We start from the raw sequence: 20,555 nt of genomic DNA, 5'->3' as shown, positions 1-20,555 counted from the left end.
AATGGGCCAATCTTCATTGTTTTTATAGGATATGCTTCTTGACATTTTCCTTGTATGACACCATGATATTTTATTTCAGTCTCTCTATATAATTGTAAAGAAATAAATATGATTTAAATGTATTTAAAATACATTTAAAAGTGTGTCAAACGCATTCTTAAGAAGTCCAGAGTTGACGAATTTTCCTTGTGTGTAAAGGATTTTCCCCAACTGGTATCATGGCTGCAGATACACTATACATTTGTGTGCATTCTGTAAGCTCTATGTCCTGGGTTTTGTTATTATTAAACGCATGACATCAACACTGATCTGGACATATTTCTTTTCTTTCTATGAGTTAAAGCACTTCAGACCATGTGTGTGTACAAAAGAAAGCACATGCAAACAGTACAAAATTCAGGTAAGTGTGAAATTCAAAGCTTAACTACATTCCAATATCTATGAGATAGATTCACAGTTCCAAGGTACAACACACCTCCAGTTCTTCTGGTACATACTTTGAATTTATTTAAACATACATGTTATGTGAGAGAAACCACTGAATGCCTCACTTGAACACATGTAAATTTATTGATTTTCAAGGAACAGGTTAGCAGTGCAGGACTGTGAGTGGAATATATTTCCTATGAGGATGTACCTAAGTGCTTTTTGAAACCATGGATAAAAAAACCCATATATTAATGGATTGCAGGTGGAGTTGATGTAGGCAAACCAAGTTAAGGCATCAAATAATACTTCAGGAGTGGAAAACCCTATAAAAGGGTCGATTAAAATGGTGAAGAAACATGGAAGCCAACACAAGAGAAAAACCCCCATCACAATACTCAAGGTCTTAGCCGCTTTCCGGTCCTTACTCTTAGAAACCTGGTTGTGTTTTTCCTCACCCACATTTTCAGACCTGCTCTTCATGACCCTCAGGTGCTTTTTGGACACTTGGAAGATTTTTGCATAAATTCCTATCATCACAGAGCCAGGGATGAAGAAGCCAAATGAGAACAGAACTACACCCCACAGTTTATTAAACATTACCGGGCAAGAACTAGAACATGCAACTAAAAGCTCATAGCCTTCGATACCAGAGGCATATGCTTCAGAGAAAACCACCCCGAAGGCAAAAGAAGCTGGCACTGACCAACAAACAACAATCAACTGCCTGATTGTAGGGATAGTCATTTTCAATGAATAGTGAAGAGGGTAACAGATGGCATAGAAGCGATCGACAGCAATGGAGCAGAGGTGGAAAATGGAAACCAAGCAGAGCATCAGGTCAAAGCTGTAGTGGATTTTGCAGAAGGTGATCCCAAAGTACCAGCAGTTCTCTACGGATCGGATCATGCTGTAGGGCATAATGAGGAAGCCGAGCAGGAAGTCAGTGACTGCCATGGAAAGGATGAGGAAATTGGTTGGGGAGTGCAGCTGCTTGAAATGCGAAATGGAAACGATGATTGCCAAATTCCCAAACACAGTGACAACGATGAGTCCACTCAGGGATATGTACATGGCTCCTCGAACACCTGCTGACCTGAGATTTTCAAGGCAGCTTCCATTTCCAAAGCCAGAGCAATCCATGGCAGCCACAGAGGAGTTAAGAAAAACCACCATTCTTCATCTGAAAATAGGAATATGGAATATTTAATGCAGAAACGGACACATGCTGTTTTGCAGCTCTCCTATAATCTGTCCAGAGGCTTTACCATAAATCTGTCTGACCTATTGTAGCTGATTGTGTTGACTGATGGCCTCTGAGAATGACATGCAAGTTACCCCACACTTGATATGTCGCTGGCCTCTCCGTATCGTGTTTCTCCTTAACAAACAAGAAGGATCTTGTTTCTTATTGCAGAGGTAGCACACAAGGAGATGAGGCTCAACTCTTCACTACCTCATCCCATGTTTTTTTAAAAGGCTGCTTAAGAATGGGCATCTAGTGTATCTGGGGTGCCAATCTCTGTTCTCTGTGCAATGGGAGAGTCAACAGATAAGCTTCCCTGCCCTCTGCATGTTGCCTTCATAGTGAGAATCAGGCTCCCCATTGCCTGTATTTAGTTAAAAGATAAATGGCTGCCTGCTGCTTAGTAAGAGCACATCTAGTTTGGTCCTCAGAACAGTGTCTTTGCCATGGCAGTGTGCCAGCGTATGCCACAGCTTAATTGTGTCATTCATCCTGAATCCATGGGAAAGTCTGTTCCAAAACCAGAAGTCATGAAGCAAAGTGGCCAAGATTTTTGCCAATCTTGAACTCCTCTTTACTGGTGCAGTAACTGATGGGATTGACTCTTAAATCCTATTATCGGTAATTGGCTTAGTCCTCCCAAGTAAGCCACGTTAACCAATTTGTGGATCAGTTTGTCAGGCTACCCTGTGACTAATCTGCCCCATTTGGCAAATGTGAATAACTCCCCTATGTTGTAAGATGGCTTTGTGGAGAAATATACAGGCGGACAAAATCAAAAGGGGGAGGAATGGGAGAACTGAAGGCAGGCAAACCACTTTTTCCTATGCCCTATTGAGTTCATGTCAGCAGCCAGAGAAGATGGGGGGCTGCTTGGTCCCTTTTTCTTCTTTCCTGTTCTGCTTCACTGGGATCCAGGGCTCATATAATCTGCCTCCTGTTCTGAGAACATGTCAAGCAAACTGGAAGACTGTGGCTCTACAACCTCTCCCAGAACAACCCTAACGTGCCTCAACATCAGACAGACACTGGCCTCGTGGAAGAGGAAGAGGAGGTCTGATCTTCCCCCACAGCAGTGGACCTCTTTAAAAATGAAAACCAAAACTGTGGACCTCTTTCTCCTAGCCCTTGAGATGGGTACACAAAAAGTCAAAATAGCATTTAATACATTTACATCCTTCTTTCTTCTCCTACCTGAGTCCGCTTACACACCACCATTTAAACATTAAATTTGAATGAGACGTCTGGAAGGCTCAGTCCTTTCCAATATCCTGTTTTAAAATAAACTGGGATTATAAAGCTGCTGTGCTTTTATGACACAGCAGCCAGAACTCAAGAGAATATGAAGTACAAGAAAAGCTGAAGTTTAGTTGGGAGGTGGAGTTAAGTACAAGTGTGAGGTCAAATCTCCAGGAAGGTTGGATCCTCTCAGGATCACACATACTCTCCAGCAGCTAGCAGACTTTATGATCAAATAAAAGGTGACTTGAATGTGATTTGAAAATGATAATAAAATGAGCTGTTTAATTCTTAATGTGAAACTCCTTGTTTTCATGATTTTCTTTTTTAAATTTAGTTTCTACATTCTTTTATTAATGTTTACTGTATTTTGCTTTTGTGCTTGTTGTATCTCACCCTAAGCTCCTTTGGACGAAGGGTGATCCCTAAATATCCTAAAAAATAAATACACACACATGCATAGAAATATACACTATGTATAGGTTTGCCCAAATACATTATGAAAAGATTGATCCTCCAAAGACCAATGTGACCTAAACTGCATTCTAGCAATGAACATGCATGCTTAAAAACTTTTTAAAACCAACATGGGTGTGTAGGGAACTGTCCAAAGGAAAATCCCATCTCCCCCAAAATGCTATTAGCCCTGGGACCAAAGCTCCCATTGATGCCAATGTGATACATTCCATTTTAAATGTGGAACACACACATATCCAGTTGCCAGACCAGAAGAAGGAAGAAGCAGCATGGTGGTTTAAGCTCTACTGCGACAGACACATAGAAAGAGTGACCCCTCTACTGTCCATGGCTGAGCTATGGTGATGCAATTACCTATATGAACAAGACGAAGCAAGGTCTGAGTTTGTTGGCTGAGCTTCCATTCCTTCTCTCCTCCTCTGATGTGGCAATTGCATCCATTTTTAATTAACCTCATTTTATTGAAACATCGTAAGCATAAGCTGTGGTTAATCTTGATATCATATTAAAAATACAACAGCTTCATAAGAAGCTAGCTTGATTCAATACACTATATCTAAGATTAACCACTGCTTGTCTGGATTGATGCTGAGCTAGTTAGAAGTAAAAACTTCCAGTCTCCTCCCCACTACCATGCCAGAGTGGGTGGGGGTCAGTGCACAAATCTGAGGTTCATCTATGTACATTCCAACCATAGCCTACATCTCCATAAGAGCTGCGAGGGCAGGGGGAAGTAATGGAGAAAGGAACTTCCCTGGAAGTGAGTTTCCTATCCTAGCAGGATCCCAGATAACCTTCCATATAACGAAGGCTATCATAGGCACAGAGAGCAGTCAAGTCCAAAGCCAACCCAAGGCCCAAGTGGTTCTAACAGGGGTTCAAGAGGCAAGTTGAGGGCCAGTTTGGGGGAGGTCTAGGTCAAGCAGGGACTGGGGGAAATGCAAGTTGAGGGGAAAACCAAGGTCCAGGCAAGCAGAACACAGTGCTGGCAGCAAGATGTTGTTCCAGTAGCTCTCTCAGCTTCACATTGAGGCTTTTAGACCAGAGCTATCAGAACCTCACCATGGGCCAAGCTGATGACCTTTAGAGGTTTCCATAGAGTCCTCCTCATGAAAAGGACCCTCCTCACAAGGAATCCTCTTCTGCAACCAAGCACTCCTCCTATCTGTGACTATCTTGGCCTGCCTCTAGAGGTGCTGTCATTTGCCGGGGCTTGATGGTGGTTCTGCCTTCTGCTTCAGTCACTGATCTTGCTTTCTGCTGGGAGTGGTCCCTGCTAGTCTCCCACAAGAGTCCCGGCTCCTACTCGGCTGCTTTCTGGGGGCTCCAGGTCATCCTTGGCCAGGGCATGACAGTGATGAGTAGGAAAAGGCCAGTGGAAAATTGAATTTTCAGAATTATTACCTGAAATACCCTGAATAGAGAAAACAATTTTCTTTGAGGACCTTGGCAGGTAAGGAAAGGGTTGTGGCTTCTCTTCCCATATAAAAAAGTGGGGGTCCCTACACTTGCTTTTTCGTTGCAGTTTCCAATGGCATATTCATCCTCATGACTACTTTGACTCTCAGAGAACAGCCCATAGGGAAGAGTAGAAGGCTAGAAGGAAAAGCCAGAGAGGAGGAAACACAATGGGTGTGTAGTAGGAAGAGTAGAAGAGAAAGTGGCCCCCCATTATGAGAGGAAGAGGCGGTGGCTATATTGAAAAAAAAAATAAAGGGGGTAGTTGTGATTAGACACAACTGTCTCTTTGAATTTCTAATTCACTAGCGAATTGCTTGATTTACTTGAAGTGGTTCACCAGTAGTAGTTCGCTAAGCAAATTCTTTCATACTATCAGTCTTCATGATCTTTTTAGTTCTCATGAAAGAGAAAAAGATGACATCGTCCACAAAGTACCTATTTAAAACAAAAGGGAAAGGGAGTTGGCCTCTGGGACCTGTTCAGCTAGATGAGCAATTAGATGTGCTGCTCACCCATGTCTCAAGCTCTAATAAGGCTAATGATGCTTTGAAGGCGTATTTGTTTACCTGCTCACAGGTTAATTTCCATCCAAAATGGGATCAGACAAAAGCGCAACACATTTCCCTCATTTGCTTCTGATTTGCTATATGACTGGATCTGAACAGAAACCAAGAGACCTCATTAACACATCTCTGATGCATTTCTCAGTTTTAGTGAGGACAGCTACACAACAGCACTGATTAGGTGCTAATGAAGCCATATACAAAACATGGTTGTCTCTGATGGGACATTATACTTTGAAAACAAAAGACAGGGAGACTCTTGGGGAAACTTTGCCTAATCACACACAAGAGGAAGAAGTTATTTCTGAGTTAGGTCACATACTTAAATAATCATGCTGACGGATACAAGGTCAACCTTTTATCTATTTGTTAGGAAGGAATTTAAAATGTAGTAAAAGAAATATTGAACTGGCAGTGACATATTGACAAATACGAGGTGTTTTGTCTCATTTTACTGAGTTATCATGTTTTACTGTTACCAGTTGTCTGATGTGTTCATTGCTGTAAATTGCCCTGACATTGTATGAAGAAAAGTAAGATATGAACTTTAAATAAGTAGTAAAATTTTCAGTCATACGATAAGTGATTTAGAAACCTAATCAAGGAGAATTAAATCAAGGTTTACAAATGTGTTTTATTGTCATCTTTTGTATAACATCACATACTGGACAAATCTGGTAACTGCACAGGTTTAAGAAACAACAACAAAAAAAACCCATGTGTATAGAAAATGCTAAGTGGAGCACTGCATTTGAAGGCACTGTTCCAGTGCCCTCATAGCCTGACCCAACCCCAAGCATCTCTGCAATATGCAGCTCTTTCCTTCACAATCCCTTTCCCATCAAAACAAGGTCCATTTCATTAGTGATAATGTAAAGAGAAAGAGCGGGAAAGAAGTACATAGCCATTAATCCCACTTTCTGTTTCTTAAAATAATGTTGCATGTCACCCCAGTCTCTGAGCAGTGCAACATTCCAGCAGTTCCAGGGTTCGTGTTTCCTTTTGGAAATGAGGCATGGCAGAGACTGGGGCGTCTTTATGATATATGGTTTATATTAAACATATATACAACCTGAACATCCGATGGAGATGTTCACAGCATTAACACCCCAAAAGCATCTTGGTTCTCTCATAGCCACAGCCTTGGAGTCAAACAGAAATCAAACGTTGCTCTCCTTTTCTTCCCAGCTTGCTACTTTCCTTCTAGGCTATATCACTGCTAACTCTCTCCTCCAAACTTGGTTTTGTCGGGGGGGGGGGGTACCTATTCTCTGTCTCGCACACAGCCCTTTGTTCTCTTAACAGCCCAACGCCCAGGCTACCACCTCAACACAGGAAGCTAGCCTGGCTTATATTTTAACATTTGCTGAAACCAGGGTTTTGAAGGATCTTGCATACAGCCTATTTCGTCCTCCCCAAACTCATAGCAGTAACAAACTCCAAATCCTTCCCAAATCCAAAGTAACAATAAACATGTTGTGACCTGCTTGCTGATCAGTTTGACAGCTACAACCCTTGGCCCAGCGAACTCATGAGAGCTGCCAGGATGGTTGGGAGGGCTGCCATGGCAAAGGAAGAAGGAGGGGACTTTTGCAATATCAGGGATCTTCTAGTGGGATCTTCTAGAGTTGTGGAGTTGCAGGAACCTTTCAAAGGACCAGCTACCATCTCACTCTGCCTCCTTCATCCTTTTCCATGAGTAGACAAAACTTCAAAATTTCACACTCAATCTCAACTGGTCCTTAGTCTTTCTCTAGGTGGGTAGCAAGAGTTCTGTTATGTGTTCCTTCTTCTTTGTTGCGACTTGGCAGAAATAGAATTGGGTAGGCTGGGTCGATAAAGGGGATTCCCTTTAGGGGACCTGAAAGGTGAGCAGCTCCCAGCTCAAGGTCCAGGGGGCTGGGCTGCTGAGCAGCTATCTCAAGCTACCAGTGGTCTCAGATGCTTGGTTTTGTACCACACTGGTCTCTCAGAGCTGGAAAACCCAGCCAATGAAGGTTGGCTTACAGGTTGAAAGTCTTTGATGTCAACAGATTGTCATCCAATGCATGCTTGCTCCGCCTATGTCTGTTTGCCAATAAGTTATGGCCCATTGGTACCCATACTTCTCTCTTGGTTGATTATTGGTCTGCACCCTGTTTCTGGGCCATGATGGGGCTGCTGGAGCAACTGCACTGAAGCATCGCACATGCTTTTTCACTTTGACCTTCTGCTTCAAAATGGACAGTGCCTGGTAAAATACTGAAGAATATGCTCTCAAAGCTCGACGTGCTTCACTCAATAAAGAGCTGAGTCCTGGATGAATCTTGCTGAAAAACCTTCCCCAGTACAATCATCTTCAAGGCCCTTCGAAACCACAGGTAAAAATACGCATAAACAATTGGGTTGAAGGTGGAGTTCAAGTAACCAAACCAAACCAGGGCATCAATGAGAATGGGAGGTATTGCATAATTCATAAAGGGGTCTGTTGCCGTGCAGAAAAAGAATGGGAACCAGCAGATGAGGAAGACCCCGACCACAGTGCCTAAAGTCTTGGCTGCTTTTCGTTCTCTGCTGTGTGAAATGTGATGCTCAAATCTGATCTGTATTTGGTTTGCAGCAGCCTTAATGGACCTGGCTTGCCTTTTGGCTATAGTGTATATCTTCCCATAGACACATAACATGACAAATCCAGGGATGTAAAAAGAAACCACGGAGGCCACCACTCCTGACGTTTCATTGAAGAAGACAAAGCAGCCTCCCACGCAATAGATCAGCTTATAGAAGGTCTCTTCTGCTCCAATCATGTTTAACTTCAAAAAGACCATCCCAAAGCCAAATGTAGCAGGGAAGACCCAACTTATAAAGATCATGATCAATACGACCCCTGTGCTGATCTTTGCTTTGTATCGCAGTGGGTCACACACGGCGTAGTAGCGGTCAATGGAGATAAAAGAGAGGTGGAAGATGGAGGCTGTACTCAGAGTGATATCGATGCTGGTGTGGATTTTGCAGAAGAATTCTCCAAAATACCAGCAGTTCTCAACCGACCTCACCATGCTATAAGGCATGACAAGGAAACCAAGGAGAAGGTCCACTGTGGCCATTGAGAGGATTAAGAAATTGGTTGGGGTGTGGAGCTGCTTGAAGTGCGATATTGAGATGATCACAGTCAAATTGCCAGCTAGGGTAGCCAGGATCACACAAACCATGAAGATATACATGGAAATACGAATGCTGATTGACCAGCTGCTCTTTATGCAGGAGCCATTTATGTGTTCACAACACAACTGCATCCTTCCTAAAGACTCAGATTCCTGAAAGCACATATTAGGCCCAGTCTGATTGTGGTGTGTGCAGTTCTTCTTTTATGGTCAAAACAGGATCTATTTATTGTTACCATCCAGAAGAAGAGGGCTTCCTGCCAAGAGAGAAAATTACAACATGAATATTTATTTTAGGGCTAAGACAAAAGGTGTGAGTTTTATTTTCTTCTGTGTTAAGAGTTTGTAATTGTGTGAATGTTATGTGTGTGGGGGGGGTGGATTTCATTGAGGTTGTGTGATTGTATGAATGCACTTTGGTGTGTGGGTGTGTGCTTGTATGTCTGGGCACACAAATGGTGTGGGGAGTTGGCTCCTCTCACCACATATGTGTAAGCGACACTGCGGCAACTTTCACCATCAGAATATGGCCGTCAAGAGGAAAAAGTTTCCAGACCTTATGTCAGTTGTGCAATCCTGACATAAGCCTTTGAGTCCTTTCAAGGTGTTAGCAATCTTTAGACTGACATATTCAGCTTTTAAAGACCCGATGCGTAAATAACGTACAGAAGACAATCACAATGCAGGAAGACTTCACACTGTCAATAATGGACTTTTAAGTTTATTACAATATTTGCCAGTGGGCTTTCCAGTAAAAAATAAAGCAATCACAAGGAGGAGGAAGAGGATGCGGCTTTTCAATCAGAAATGGAACACTGGCAATCCAGTCTGCAAACCAGTTCCTTAATACAAATGGACTATTTACTCAAATGAGTTGAACAGCATGATTAAAGGGGGAGGTGGAACACGTTCCAGCCAAATAATTAATCATTCAATAATACTGATTACAACACTGCAGTTACCAAGAAATGACTGTGATGCAGTAGGAGCTGGCCTAGACAGTACTGCATACTCAGCAGGTAAAACTCTTTGGTATTCTCCCCTCTCCCAGGCTTCCCATTCTTCTTAGTACCAACACAGTTGTTTGCTGGAATAAATCACTATGGAGGGGAGGGATGAAAGTCTGTTCCACTTGCCTTGCATAGGGTGACACTTTAGCTGCTGCATACAATACTTTGCTTGCAGCGCTACAGAGGATAGTGGCAAAAAGGTTTAGACTGTCAGGATGTGGAAATGTCTTGTTCCTGGCATGAAAAAAACTCAGTTGAAATGAGGATATCAATAAATAGATAAAGAAATACATCATTTTGGAAACACACCAATACACTCTTCTAGCCTAGCAAATGGTTCCCTTGAGAATCTCTTTCTGGGCATTTAGCCCATGAAATTTTCTACGTTACTCTTAAGAATGTTTCCCCACCCACACCCCCAAGTGATTGAAATGCTTTTTCCAGACAGTGAATATTTTACACGACAGGTCCAAATCCTTACTTTCCATCTTTACTGCGGTGCAGCATGGAATGATGTATGAGCCATGATTCTAAGGCCTTCTCTTCATAGCTATGTTGGACCCAGGACAGCCTAGATGAAAACAGCTGGACTTAAACTTTCCCACTGATGTGACAGAAGATTTAGTATCTTGAAGGTGCTACTCGTCCAAAGGTTCATCTGCTCCCTTTCAGTCTGGTTTCCTTGACTTTTTGTGGGCTATTTTGCTGATTCATTTCTAAGAAATTCTCCTCTGTGTTCTCTTCATCGTGAATGAGATCATGATAAATTATGTTAAATGATGGATTCCAGAACACAAGAGGCCATGAAATGTTTTGGAGTGAAGGGTCTCCATCTGATTTTTTTGCCAAAGCCATTGGTCTCTCTCCTAGCCTGATGTCCTTTAGATGTTTTACAGCACAACTCTCTTCATCCTGACCTTTTTGGCTGGGGCTGAGCATTGGAGTTCTAACAACATTTGGAGAGCACTTTGTTAGAGAAGTCTACCTTAGGCCAAAATATTTAAGAAGGGAGGGGAGATAAACCTTTAAGGATGCCTAGATTCACCATTGCAGCTTAAATTAATGTGTTGGGTCAATATTGTTGCAAATTACTATGCCATACTCAAGTGGTATTATGCAGAGCAAATGTCAGGCTGCTGCCAGCAACTCCAGGCTGGTTGCCCAGGAACGTACAAGACAAGGGGATGTTTCTTATCATCCTATTTTCATTCAATTTTTACTTGGATATTGGCATTGTCCTGAGTGAATCTCCACCCCCTGTTTCTCCCACTTCCTCATTTGTCATTCTCATCCTCTCTTCCACGGGTACTGCTACATGCCCTCTGTCTTTGAGCTCTTTGCTCTCCTACTTTCAAGGCTCACCGGGTTCTGGGAGATGGAGGGTTTGGAATGCTTTCTAAAGACACTGTGTCTGTCAGCAGTTGCCCCTCTGCTGCTTCCTCTCCTATTGTTTCCCAACTTTCCCCCTCATCTGCCTATGAGCTATGACCTCCCTCAAACCCCTGTTGTAAATCTAAATCGTCTTCCTCTTCTCTGGAAGGGCCAGGCTAGGGAGGCAGTCTCCACCATTCCTCCTCTGCCCAGTCCCTGACAGCAAATGAATACTCTTCAGTTGGACCATAGTCTTCTGAGGGCCTGCTTCCATGTCATTACTTTTACTCAAAGGAGCTCCTCCCAAGTGCTGCACATGGGAAAGTGTAACACTTGTGGCTATTCAAGAATCAGACCACAGTTCAGCAGGCAGCTCCTTTCCTATCTAGCAGATACTCCATCCTGATTAATTTAATATTTTACATCTCCTCATTTTAATTTCCCTGTGAGTAATTGTCTCCAGTCTCCTTTCGACCTAATAATGACAAATGGCTCTGTTTTAAGAACTAGCTAATCAAGTCTGATCTAATTGGACAATTCTTAACATTTATCAGTTAGAGAAATAACTGCATTAAGATATAATAATTCCCATCGCTATCTGTCAGTTTTGTTGAATGGACCAGGGGAATAATAAAATAATGCAAACAAATAAATTAAGAAAAGCACTTTAGCTAAGAGAAAGAGACATTCCATTTAAATGGGCTGTAGATTATAAAAATGCATATCTAGCACAGATCTAAATATTGTTCTGTAGAGTGCCTGGCAGGGGGACTCAGATTTAGGCTCCCAGCTTTATTAGACTTACTAGCAGTGATCTCATCCACAACATCATCTAGGCTGGGATCCTATTTAGTGCCTCAGATAAGGCCCAATCTAACCCAGGGACGTGGGTGGCACTGTGGGTTAAACCACAGAGCCTAGGGCTTACCAATCAGAAGGTTGGCGGTTTGAATCCCCACAACGGGGTAAGCTCCCGTTGCTCGTTCCCTGCTCCTGCCAACCTAGCAGTTGAAAAGCATGTCAAAGTGCAAGAGCTAAATAGGTACTGCTCCGGCGGGAAGGTAAACAGCATTTCCGTGCGCTGCTCTGGTTCACTAGAAGCAGCTTAGTCATGCTGGCCACATGACCCGGAAGCTGTCTGCAGGCAAACACCAGCTCCCTTGGCCAGTAAAGCGAGATGAGCGCCGCAACCCCAGAGTCAGCCATGAATGGACCTAATGGTCAGGGGTCCCTTTACCTAACCCAGGATTACTCAGATCCAGAGATGACTCAATGCAGGGCCAGTGGCATTGTCCCTATAAGGGAGAAAATGCAGAATCAAAGCAAAATCAACTGAGCAACTATTAGCTCCAAAACCAACTCACACTAATATGGTATACAGTACAAGGGCATTTTAGAAATAAAAAGATCACCACAAGACATTGCAGCAGGAAATGTGCAATTAGGCAATTTCTAATAATCAATGCAATAACAGTGATTGGAAATACAAAACAGTGACATTCATCTGGTTGCAGAGTACTGAGGCTGTTAGTTGATTCATCATTTGGTCTTCAATCGATCAATCAATCAAAGAAATCTTTATAAGAATATTCCACTTCATCATTCTGTGCCTACCATCTCCTCTGGAACATTTTTACTGAGGAAGGCACAAGATGTAGTATCAGAAAGCTGAGAGGTAAGGGATATGTGGAAGAGGAACATGTGGACCACTTTTGGAGGTGGAAATTTGTGCTGCTAATCTGCCACCTGACACTTCCTGGGATGTAGCTCTCTGGAAAAGCCTATTGCAAACCCATACCCTTGTTTCTCATCTCTCCCCAGATCTATGCTTAATAATAATAATAATAATAATAATAATAATAATAATAATAATAAATTTATACCTTGCCCATCTGGTTGGGTTTCCCCAGCCACTCTGGGCAGCTCCAGAGCATCAAACATTAAAAACTTCATTAAACAGGACTGCCTTCAGAATTGTGAGAGGGTAAGTGTAAGTTTATGACAATTTATTATGGTATATATTATACATATATTGAACAATGTTTTGTTGCTTAAACAAATACCTTGGAGAGATTTCATTTTACTAGACAAGTTGCAAATAACGCCAGCTTTTCTTGTATTGACAAGTCAATATTTCTTTTTATTTATGAAGTTCAAGGGTAAGTGCCAATTTTTATGTAGCCCAAACAGTATCATCCACACACAAGAGAGAGGTTTCAAGCATGATTTTCAGAGGATGAAAAAACCTCTATGAATGAGACCCCCCCCCCAAAAAAAATAATAATTCCAGAATGGATTGAGCATCCTCAGTAGGCAAAGAATGCAACCTGGGGGACCCACAAGGGATAGAATGGAGTGGCTGGAAATACGTTCAGTAGGAACCCATAATGGCAACATTTTGGTGCATTCCTGGCCATCAGATGTGTTGATGGAGCACACATATGCCCACCCAGCTGTGTTATGCCCCATTACACCTCTGCCCCACTCCATACTACCCTCTTCCAGGTCCAAAAATGACTCTCTTGTGCATGTTTGTGCATGCTTTGAACACACGCAAAATGGGGGGGGGCCTGTAAATGTCTCACTTTGTTTAGGTAAGACCTATTAGTTGATGTATTGAGCTGAGGTATTTTTCTAACATTAGCAAAGATTTTTAGCCCTAGAGCATCCCTTCATAATGTTTGTGCTAGTCTTGAATTTTCCATGGAACATCATGCCATCCAAATGCAACAATGTTTAATTTGGGACAATTCCTTTTTTAGTGAACTATTTTCTCAGCGTTTGACGAACTAGGGTTGGCAATTAAAGGAAACTGTAAATCATATCCTTTAAGCTTTTTTTCTTTTTAAATAATCTTTTTTTTAAAGTAGCAGACATAAAGGTTAAACAGAAGCTATAATATCTGCATCTAGTTTACAAGTGCCACCATAAATTCGCAAGGGAACATGCCATATTAATGCTAGGAGCTGTCAAAAACTTAACAGCTGGTGCAGCACAGAACGATTTGCCTTGTAACTAAAGCAATGGGGAGAGCAGTGAAGTTGGCACCCAGCTTCCCAGAGAATAAAATCTGTGTTGCAACAACAGGCTTCAGGTCCTCTTGCTTTCCAGGCAAATTCAAGCTACTGAATTTAGCCTGTAAACCCCAAAAGGCTTGGGCCCTACATATCTTACAGCCAAGTTCTAAGCATGTTTACTCAGAAGTCCCATATTCAACTCAGAAGCCTCTACTCAATGGGTCTGTTCTGAGTAGGGCTAACAAGCAATCCAAACCCCTTGTGCTGTGTTACTTGTTTGCCCAGCTCTATGGCTGTGACAAGTGACACTCTGTCCCTGCACTCCATCTTCCATCTCTCAAATGTGCAGGTGCTAGAGAAGCCCTCATAAGATTCTCACCACCAGTAGCCAACAGAAAGTCCCCAGTGGGATGTGATGAAGGTGGGTGGGGGATGAGTTGGCCAATGAACTTTTGGACCAGGGGACAGAAGGAGCTGCCCTTCTCAGTTCTTTCTGTTTCTCATTTCCCATGCTTAAATTTTGTTCTCCACATTTCTGCAGCAAATTTGAGATTTCTTTATTTTTCAAATCCTCATCAAAACCCACCAGCGTTTTAAAATGAATTTCTTCAAGTAAAACATTTTGCATGCAGCCTTGACTAATTTGAAAGCAATTTCCCCTCCTATGATGCATTTTTGTATGTTGTTTTCACAAATACGTTCACACTCTCCCCTAATATTTTTTGTAAGCATTGTTTGGTTGGAGAATTGCATTGCAAAATTCAGAGACATGCGAATTTCAAAGGAAGACTGCGTTTTGGTTCTCATACAGCTTTGAAAACTGCAGATTTGATAGACTTGCATTTAAATGCCAACTGAATCAAATTTCTCCCCCATCTCTAGGCTGGGTCCCCTTCAGGTCTCACTGCCATTACACCTTTCTAGGCTTGCACAGCCAGCTATCTTCCTGTCCTCCTAACCTCCGCTCCAGTTGCAGTGTGTGGTAAGACTGTGAATGCGCTAAGAGGTGGTCCAGCCACTCCATAAAGCTCTGCCAGAGCAAGGGGCAAAGAACTGGATTGCAGTGATGATGATGATGATGATGATGATGATGATGGCAACTTCTAATTTATATGGGGGTTACATTCCAAGATACCACACATTTAGGTGGAATCACGTATATTTGAAACACCATCGAAAAAGCCTGCAAACACCCCATTCTGCCCCTGGCCTGCCCCATTCTTCCCCTTTTTGTGTGTATTTGGGTCACTTACAGGTTCAGCAAGATGCGCATGTGCATGGTCGCACACATATTGGATGCACCTAAAACAGTTGCTGCCCGTAACAACAACTTTCTGACATAGGGCTGCGTTAGCTAGATATCATCCACTGATATCTGCCTCTTTCTCTGTGTCTTGAATAAGAGAGGTATTTTCTGGAAGAGAATATGTTTTGCTCCTTCTCCCCCCCCCCAAAAAAAATACTTTAACGTAATCCATCTTGGAGGTCTTTTCTTTATACAGTAAGAGGAAGATGTTGTAGAATGGCAAAAGTAGGCTTTTCAACAATCTCAAATTTCTACCTTCTCTGTTAAAATGTGGGGTCTCTGCCATAGCCTCAGTTTCCCATTTCTTTGAAGTGGGCTTTCTTGATCTTGCAAGACATCTTTAGATGAGAAGCCACCCAGCTTGTAAGCTGTTCCTAAAAGGTACAAGTCCCGTTTACAAACCCCATCGCAATACTTGTTCTTAAGCCCTCTAGAAGTCAGAATGGAGTATATTATTAAAAGCCAGTATGTCCAGGAAGCAGCTGCTAGGAGAGAGAGAGGACCAAGCAAATGTTTCTATAAACTTTTTCCACTCCACTCACTGGAAAGGCAAATCCTTACTACTATTTAATTAAACATTATAGGCACATTAGGAACAAAAGGAGCCACGCAGCACAGCGCATGCAGCCAACCTTTTGCGCAAGCCTCTACAAAGGGAAGAAAAGGCACAAATGGAGCTCTGTTTTGTGCTTCTTTTTCAAAGGGGTCACTGTGTACAGAAAGCAACACTCGTTGGCTGAGTTCTGCTTACTTTGTTGAGCAAACAGGCGTAATCCAGCAGATCTATCTGCTAATATTTGTCTGAAAAAGCAGAACTACTAGATACACAATTGCTGTGTACGGTAAGCACATATTACAAGACATATTAAGAGCTATGGGTGAACAATACTAATTGCTTGCTCTACAGTGGAAATGGCAAGTCTTCTCGGTCCCTGCCCCCCAGCAGTGCGTTGCTATAAACATGGTGGATATAATCCCTGTTCTTTTAAAACAGATTCTACAAAAAAGTAATATAACTATACAGTGATACCTCGGTTTACAAACTAAATCCGTTCCGGAAGTCTGTTCTTAAACCAAAGCACACTTTCCCTAATGAGGCCTCCTGCCGCCGGTGCCCTTCCACTGTTCAGCTTCCATTCTTAGACCGAGGTAAAGTTCGCAAACCAGGACACCACTTCCAGTTCTGTGGAGTTCATAAACCGAATAGTATAGTTAGTAAACAGGACTGTTTGTAAACCAAGGTACCACTGTATATTATATATCTAGCAAAATGTTGCTGTACAGAATGAACATAAGAACATAGAACGTGCCCTAGAGGATGAAGTATCCCCTTCTCACATTGGCTAACCACTGATTGACATCAGTCAGAGGGGGAATTATTAGCGTGTGTTTTTGTTCTTATTTTTATTATGTATTTTGTGTTTTTTATATTGTAATGTTGTGAATTGCCCTGAGATCTATGGATGAGGGGTGGATACAATTTTAAATAGATAGATGATGATAGATAGATAGATGATAGATAGATAGATAGATAGATAGATAGATAGATAGATAGATAGATGATAGATGATAAATAGATACCTATGGAAAGCAGACACTTTCTCCAGCTGTGATTCCCAGCAACTGGTATCCAGAGCCATAATGTCTCCAATAGTGAAGGTAGAATATAGTCATCACAGTCTGTAGTCATTGGTAGCTTTGTACTCCGTGAATTTGTCTAATCCTTTTTAAAAGCCAACTAAATGCTCCCCATTCCAGCTCTTTGGGGATACTGCATTCTCCTTCCCCATTTCCTGCCCTTCTCCCCATATACACTTAAGATTCTGTGGCCTCTAAATGTGCTCAGATTTCAATGGGTTGCGTCCTCCCCCAACCCCTGAGAGAGAGGTGCCATACCTTAGGTCCCCTGTCCCAAGAACTACTCCTACGTCTGCAAACTTCAAGGCTCCCCTGAGCATGTTGATATCTCTCCTGTTACTCAATGGCCCCACTTGGGCTACAGTCCTGCCAATACTCATCGGCTGGGTTTGCTGTTGTCCCTCATCATTAATTCCATTGCGGATGTTGCGTAAATGGAATGTGTAAGCCTCTTTCCTAAGCTCTGCAAGCAAGCCTATAACAGGATGCAGGAGCCAAGCCAAAAAATGCTTTTTCTTCATCATCTTCCCTTGGTTTCAAACATAAAGTGGATACTCATTCTTAGATTTCACCCAAGTTGTTCACATGTTGCATTTGCTTTGTTTATAATCCCAGAAAAGTGAGTGCTACTGTTTGTTTATAGTCCCAGAAAAGTGAGTGCTACTGTTTATAGTCCCAGAAAAGTGAGTGCTACTGTTTAGGAATGTAAACAGCTTGGAATTGAGTGTGCCTATATTTCCCATGGAGTTTCTTTAAAGAGGAGAGAGAGACCCCCCAAAAAACTTGTATTTCTGACTCTTAGTTCTGTAAAGAATTTTGGAAAGGCAGAATGTTAGAAGCACAGCGTGAGATTTTACATGGCTAATGAAAATATTTCACATTACTTTAATAAATGTAGATTGAAACATGCACTAAGAAAGTACCCGGTGCTTACGAGGAATAAGGAACTCCAGTAGGTGAGGAAATAGATCAGCATTGTAAAAGTGGAATCTATTTATCCATCTTGTGACACAAGAAGAAGAAAGGCATGCTGGACTAGCAAATCATTGGATAATTTCAGCCTGTAATTTCTGTTCCATTCATACAATGGGGAAACTTCTGTGGACCCCCTCCCCCCCCTCCACACCACACCCTTTTCCAAAGGCCCCCCAGTTTTCAGAAACACATTCTTAGGAGACCCATGAAAAAACCCTATTCTGTGAATACAAATTCAGTTCTGTTGGTGGAAGGGAAGACAACTAAACCCAATCACAGTTCCTGGGTTAGAACAGGAAAGTATTTTTTACCTCTTTCCTCCTCAAAGTTTGGAAGAGCAGAAGCAGGCCTGGCCCTATCTCATGCTTTTAGCCTGTGGCAACAGCTCAGGGGTAAATGGGAAAGTGGGGCACAGATGAAGTAATGTGTGGGGAGGTGGAATTGGGATAAATGACTGGAACTTCCCCCACAGTCAAGTATATTAGGCTGGAATCCTAACCCCACCTACCTGGGGGTAGGCGCCACTGAAATCAATGGGACTTACTGAGTAGACAGTTAGAATTGCAACCATAGTTATAAGCAGTGCTTTTTATAACCATACTCACCAGTACAGAATACCATTTCCTCCTTTTTTTGCTACCTATGGCAAACACTGTGTGCTGGCACCCACAGCATGTTTATCGAAACATGAGTACTGGCACCTCATTTATTCCCATGGAAAGCACAGGCTACAAGCAAATTTTCTTCATCTCAGGAGTTCTCAGAAACAGGAGTGCAGGAGTGCTTGTGAAAACAGAAGTATGCACGAAAGCATCTTTTATTTAGTGTGAAACTATATTTAAACATGCAATACACAAGGGAACAATTTTCTTGGTAAAGGAACGCTATTTGTGTTAGGGCAACTGGCATTTTAAGATATGCACCTCATCTTATGTGATCAATCCACCCACTGCAAAAGGTGGTTTTCTTTTAATGTCTAGTTAACTAGAGGGCTAACTCAGATGAAAATATTGTAATTCTGAGGTCATCGCAGGAAACAATTTATGTATATCTCTTCAGACTAGCCATGTTTCACATGCTTTCCAAATAATACATTGTCTTTCAGCATTTCCTAAGCAAGGGAAACTGTTATGTGTCTTCAAACATAAGCAGCATAATGATTTCAAAACTGGGATACTTTATTTAATGCAAAGATTTATATGCTAAACAAAGAAAGAAACCCAGACAGTTCAGAGTATCTCACTTCTACTGCAATATTTTCAGGCATAATTTAAATATAACTTTTATTCCAACTAAAATAAAACAATTAAAAGCAAGATGCCCATTGACTAAATGTCACTTTAGTGAGTTGCCAACTATAACTAGCATCTTATATTTGTGATAAATATGCATAACATTGAAATGATGAAAGAAAGAGATTTAGTTCCTGTTTTGTTTTTTAAAAACATCCAAAATCTTGCGTGTGGATTCAGAATCATTTTATTCTCTTCTGGCTATAGGAAGTCTTCCGAAAAGAAGGCAAAGAGTTCAGTGTATATTCTCAGCATTCTTGAGAAGAGCACTGTGCTTTAATTCAGTTTGTCCAGCTACTGTACTGGACAGGGTTTTTAGATTTCCCCCTCCCCTCCTGTAGTTTCTGCTAACCAGGGCAGAATAATTGAAGGAGGAGAAAACTCTTTACTGTCTTTAGCCCAACCGCTTCACAAAATCTCCACCAGAATCCCCAAATAATAAATTAAACTCACCTCAAAGAAAGATAGACTCCAAGGAACCAAGGATCTCTAGCATCAATCCACCATCAAAGGTCCAAATCGCCACAGATGCAAGCCTTATTCTTGGCTTATCAGTTCATGCAAATCCAAGTTGATGAAGCTGTGTCCATTCAAGTCTGACTTTCGTTCACAGCCTAATGCAAAGTCTCAACCCACATGATGACGCAAACATTAAATATTCAAACAAGATAAGCAGATGAAAAATATTTCCTGCCACGGATTTGCAGTGCAGGGAAGGGCAAAGGACTTATATTATGAAATGAATATATATAGCATGCTAAACAGTTATGACAACTTAATGTACACTTCTTCTACCCGAACATGACATAGACACATATTACATTGATAATAGTTATAACAACCTAATTTACCTGTGTTCCACATGTTATTATATCAGCTGATAACAAAGCAAGAAAAGTTGTCAGCATCATCTTGGAAATCTACTTTTTCATTACATTAAAATTCAGTGTAAAACTTTTTAACACCCTTTATTTTTAGAGTTGTCCCACAGTTTACCTTTCCCTAGCTAAATATTAATCACATGGAAAACCTACAGAACTGGTTTGGTTGTGTGCGTTTTTTATAGTTTTCCTGGACAGCAAAATGTGAGTGTGTTTCAAGCACAGCAGCATTACTATCAACCCACCTGTGAAATCACAGAAAGCACCAGTTGTGGAAAGTGCCAATTCTGGAAAATATCAGTAGTCATTTGAGGAAGCTCTGTTCAGCCTATAACTAAATGCCAACTGCATCTATAGCTCCAATGTCAGCTAACCTGGATGCCACTTCCTCATCTCCAGTTTAGATTACTGGACATGGTTACCTTTGCTTTTGTGCTATAATAATAATAATAATAATAATAATAATAATAATAATAATAATAATTTATTTATATCCCACCCATCTGGCTG

General features: G+C 41.7%; 2 protein-coding genes across 4 annotated transcripts; both read right to left on the bottom strand.

Annotated features, from left to right (window-relative positions):
- Positions 1-567: 567 nt before the first annotated feature.
- On the bottom strand, positions 568-19,712 carry TAAR2 (trace amine associated receptor 2; the record flags this gene model as incomplete). 2 transcript variants are annotated; one of them, XM_081906736.1, is made up of 4 exons in its annotated part: positions 19,618-19,712; positions 16,290-16,442; positions 2,867-2,943; positions 568-1,609 (listed from the first exon to the last, which is right to left on the bottom strand). In XM_081906736.1, the coding sequence occupies exon 4, from the start codon at positions 1,600-1,602 to the stop codon at positions 568-570; it is 1,035 nt and encodes a 344-aa protein (XP_081762862.1). In that variant the 5' UTR covers positions 1,603-1,609; positions 2,867-2,943; positions 16,290-16,442; positions 19,618-19,712. The 2 variants fall into 2 exon arrangements, with proteins under 2 accessions (XP_081762862.1, XP_081762861.1); XM_081906735.1 differs by lacking the exon at positions 16,290-16,442 and adding an exon at positions 5,416-5,506 and having other exon boundaries at positions 19,618-19,706.
- LOC309367451 (trace amine-associated receptor 1-like) lies at positions 6,052-19,749 on the bottom strand. Of its 2 annotated transcripts, none has more exons than XM_081906737.1 (2): positions 19,618-19,749; positions 6,052-8,812 (listed from the first exon to the last, which is right to left on the bottom strand). In XM_081906737.1, exon 2 carries the CDS (start codon positions 8,718-8,720, stop codon positions 7,686-7,688), a length of 1,035 nt encoding a protein of 344 aa, XP_081762863.1. In that variant the 5' UTR covers positions 8,721-8,812; positions 19,618-19,749; the 3' UTR covers positions 6,052-7,685. The 2 variants fall into 2 exon arrangements, with proteins under 2 accessions (XP_081762863.1, XP_081762864.1); XM_081906738.1 differs by lacking the exon at positions 19,618-19,749 and adding an exon at positions 9,518-9,648.
- Between the last annotated feature and the right edge of the window lie 806 nt (positions 19,750-20,555).

Source organism: Podarcis melisellensis, assembly GCF_964234715.1.
Source record: "Podarcis melisellensis genome assembly, chromosome: 3".
In the NCBI taxonomy this organism is placed as follows: Eukaryota; Metazoa; Chordata; class Lepidosauria; order Squamata; family Lacertidae; genus Podarcis; species Podarcis melisellensis.
Note: the sequence above shows the minus strand (reverse complement) of the source record. Positions and strands in the feature narration are given on the sequence as shown.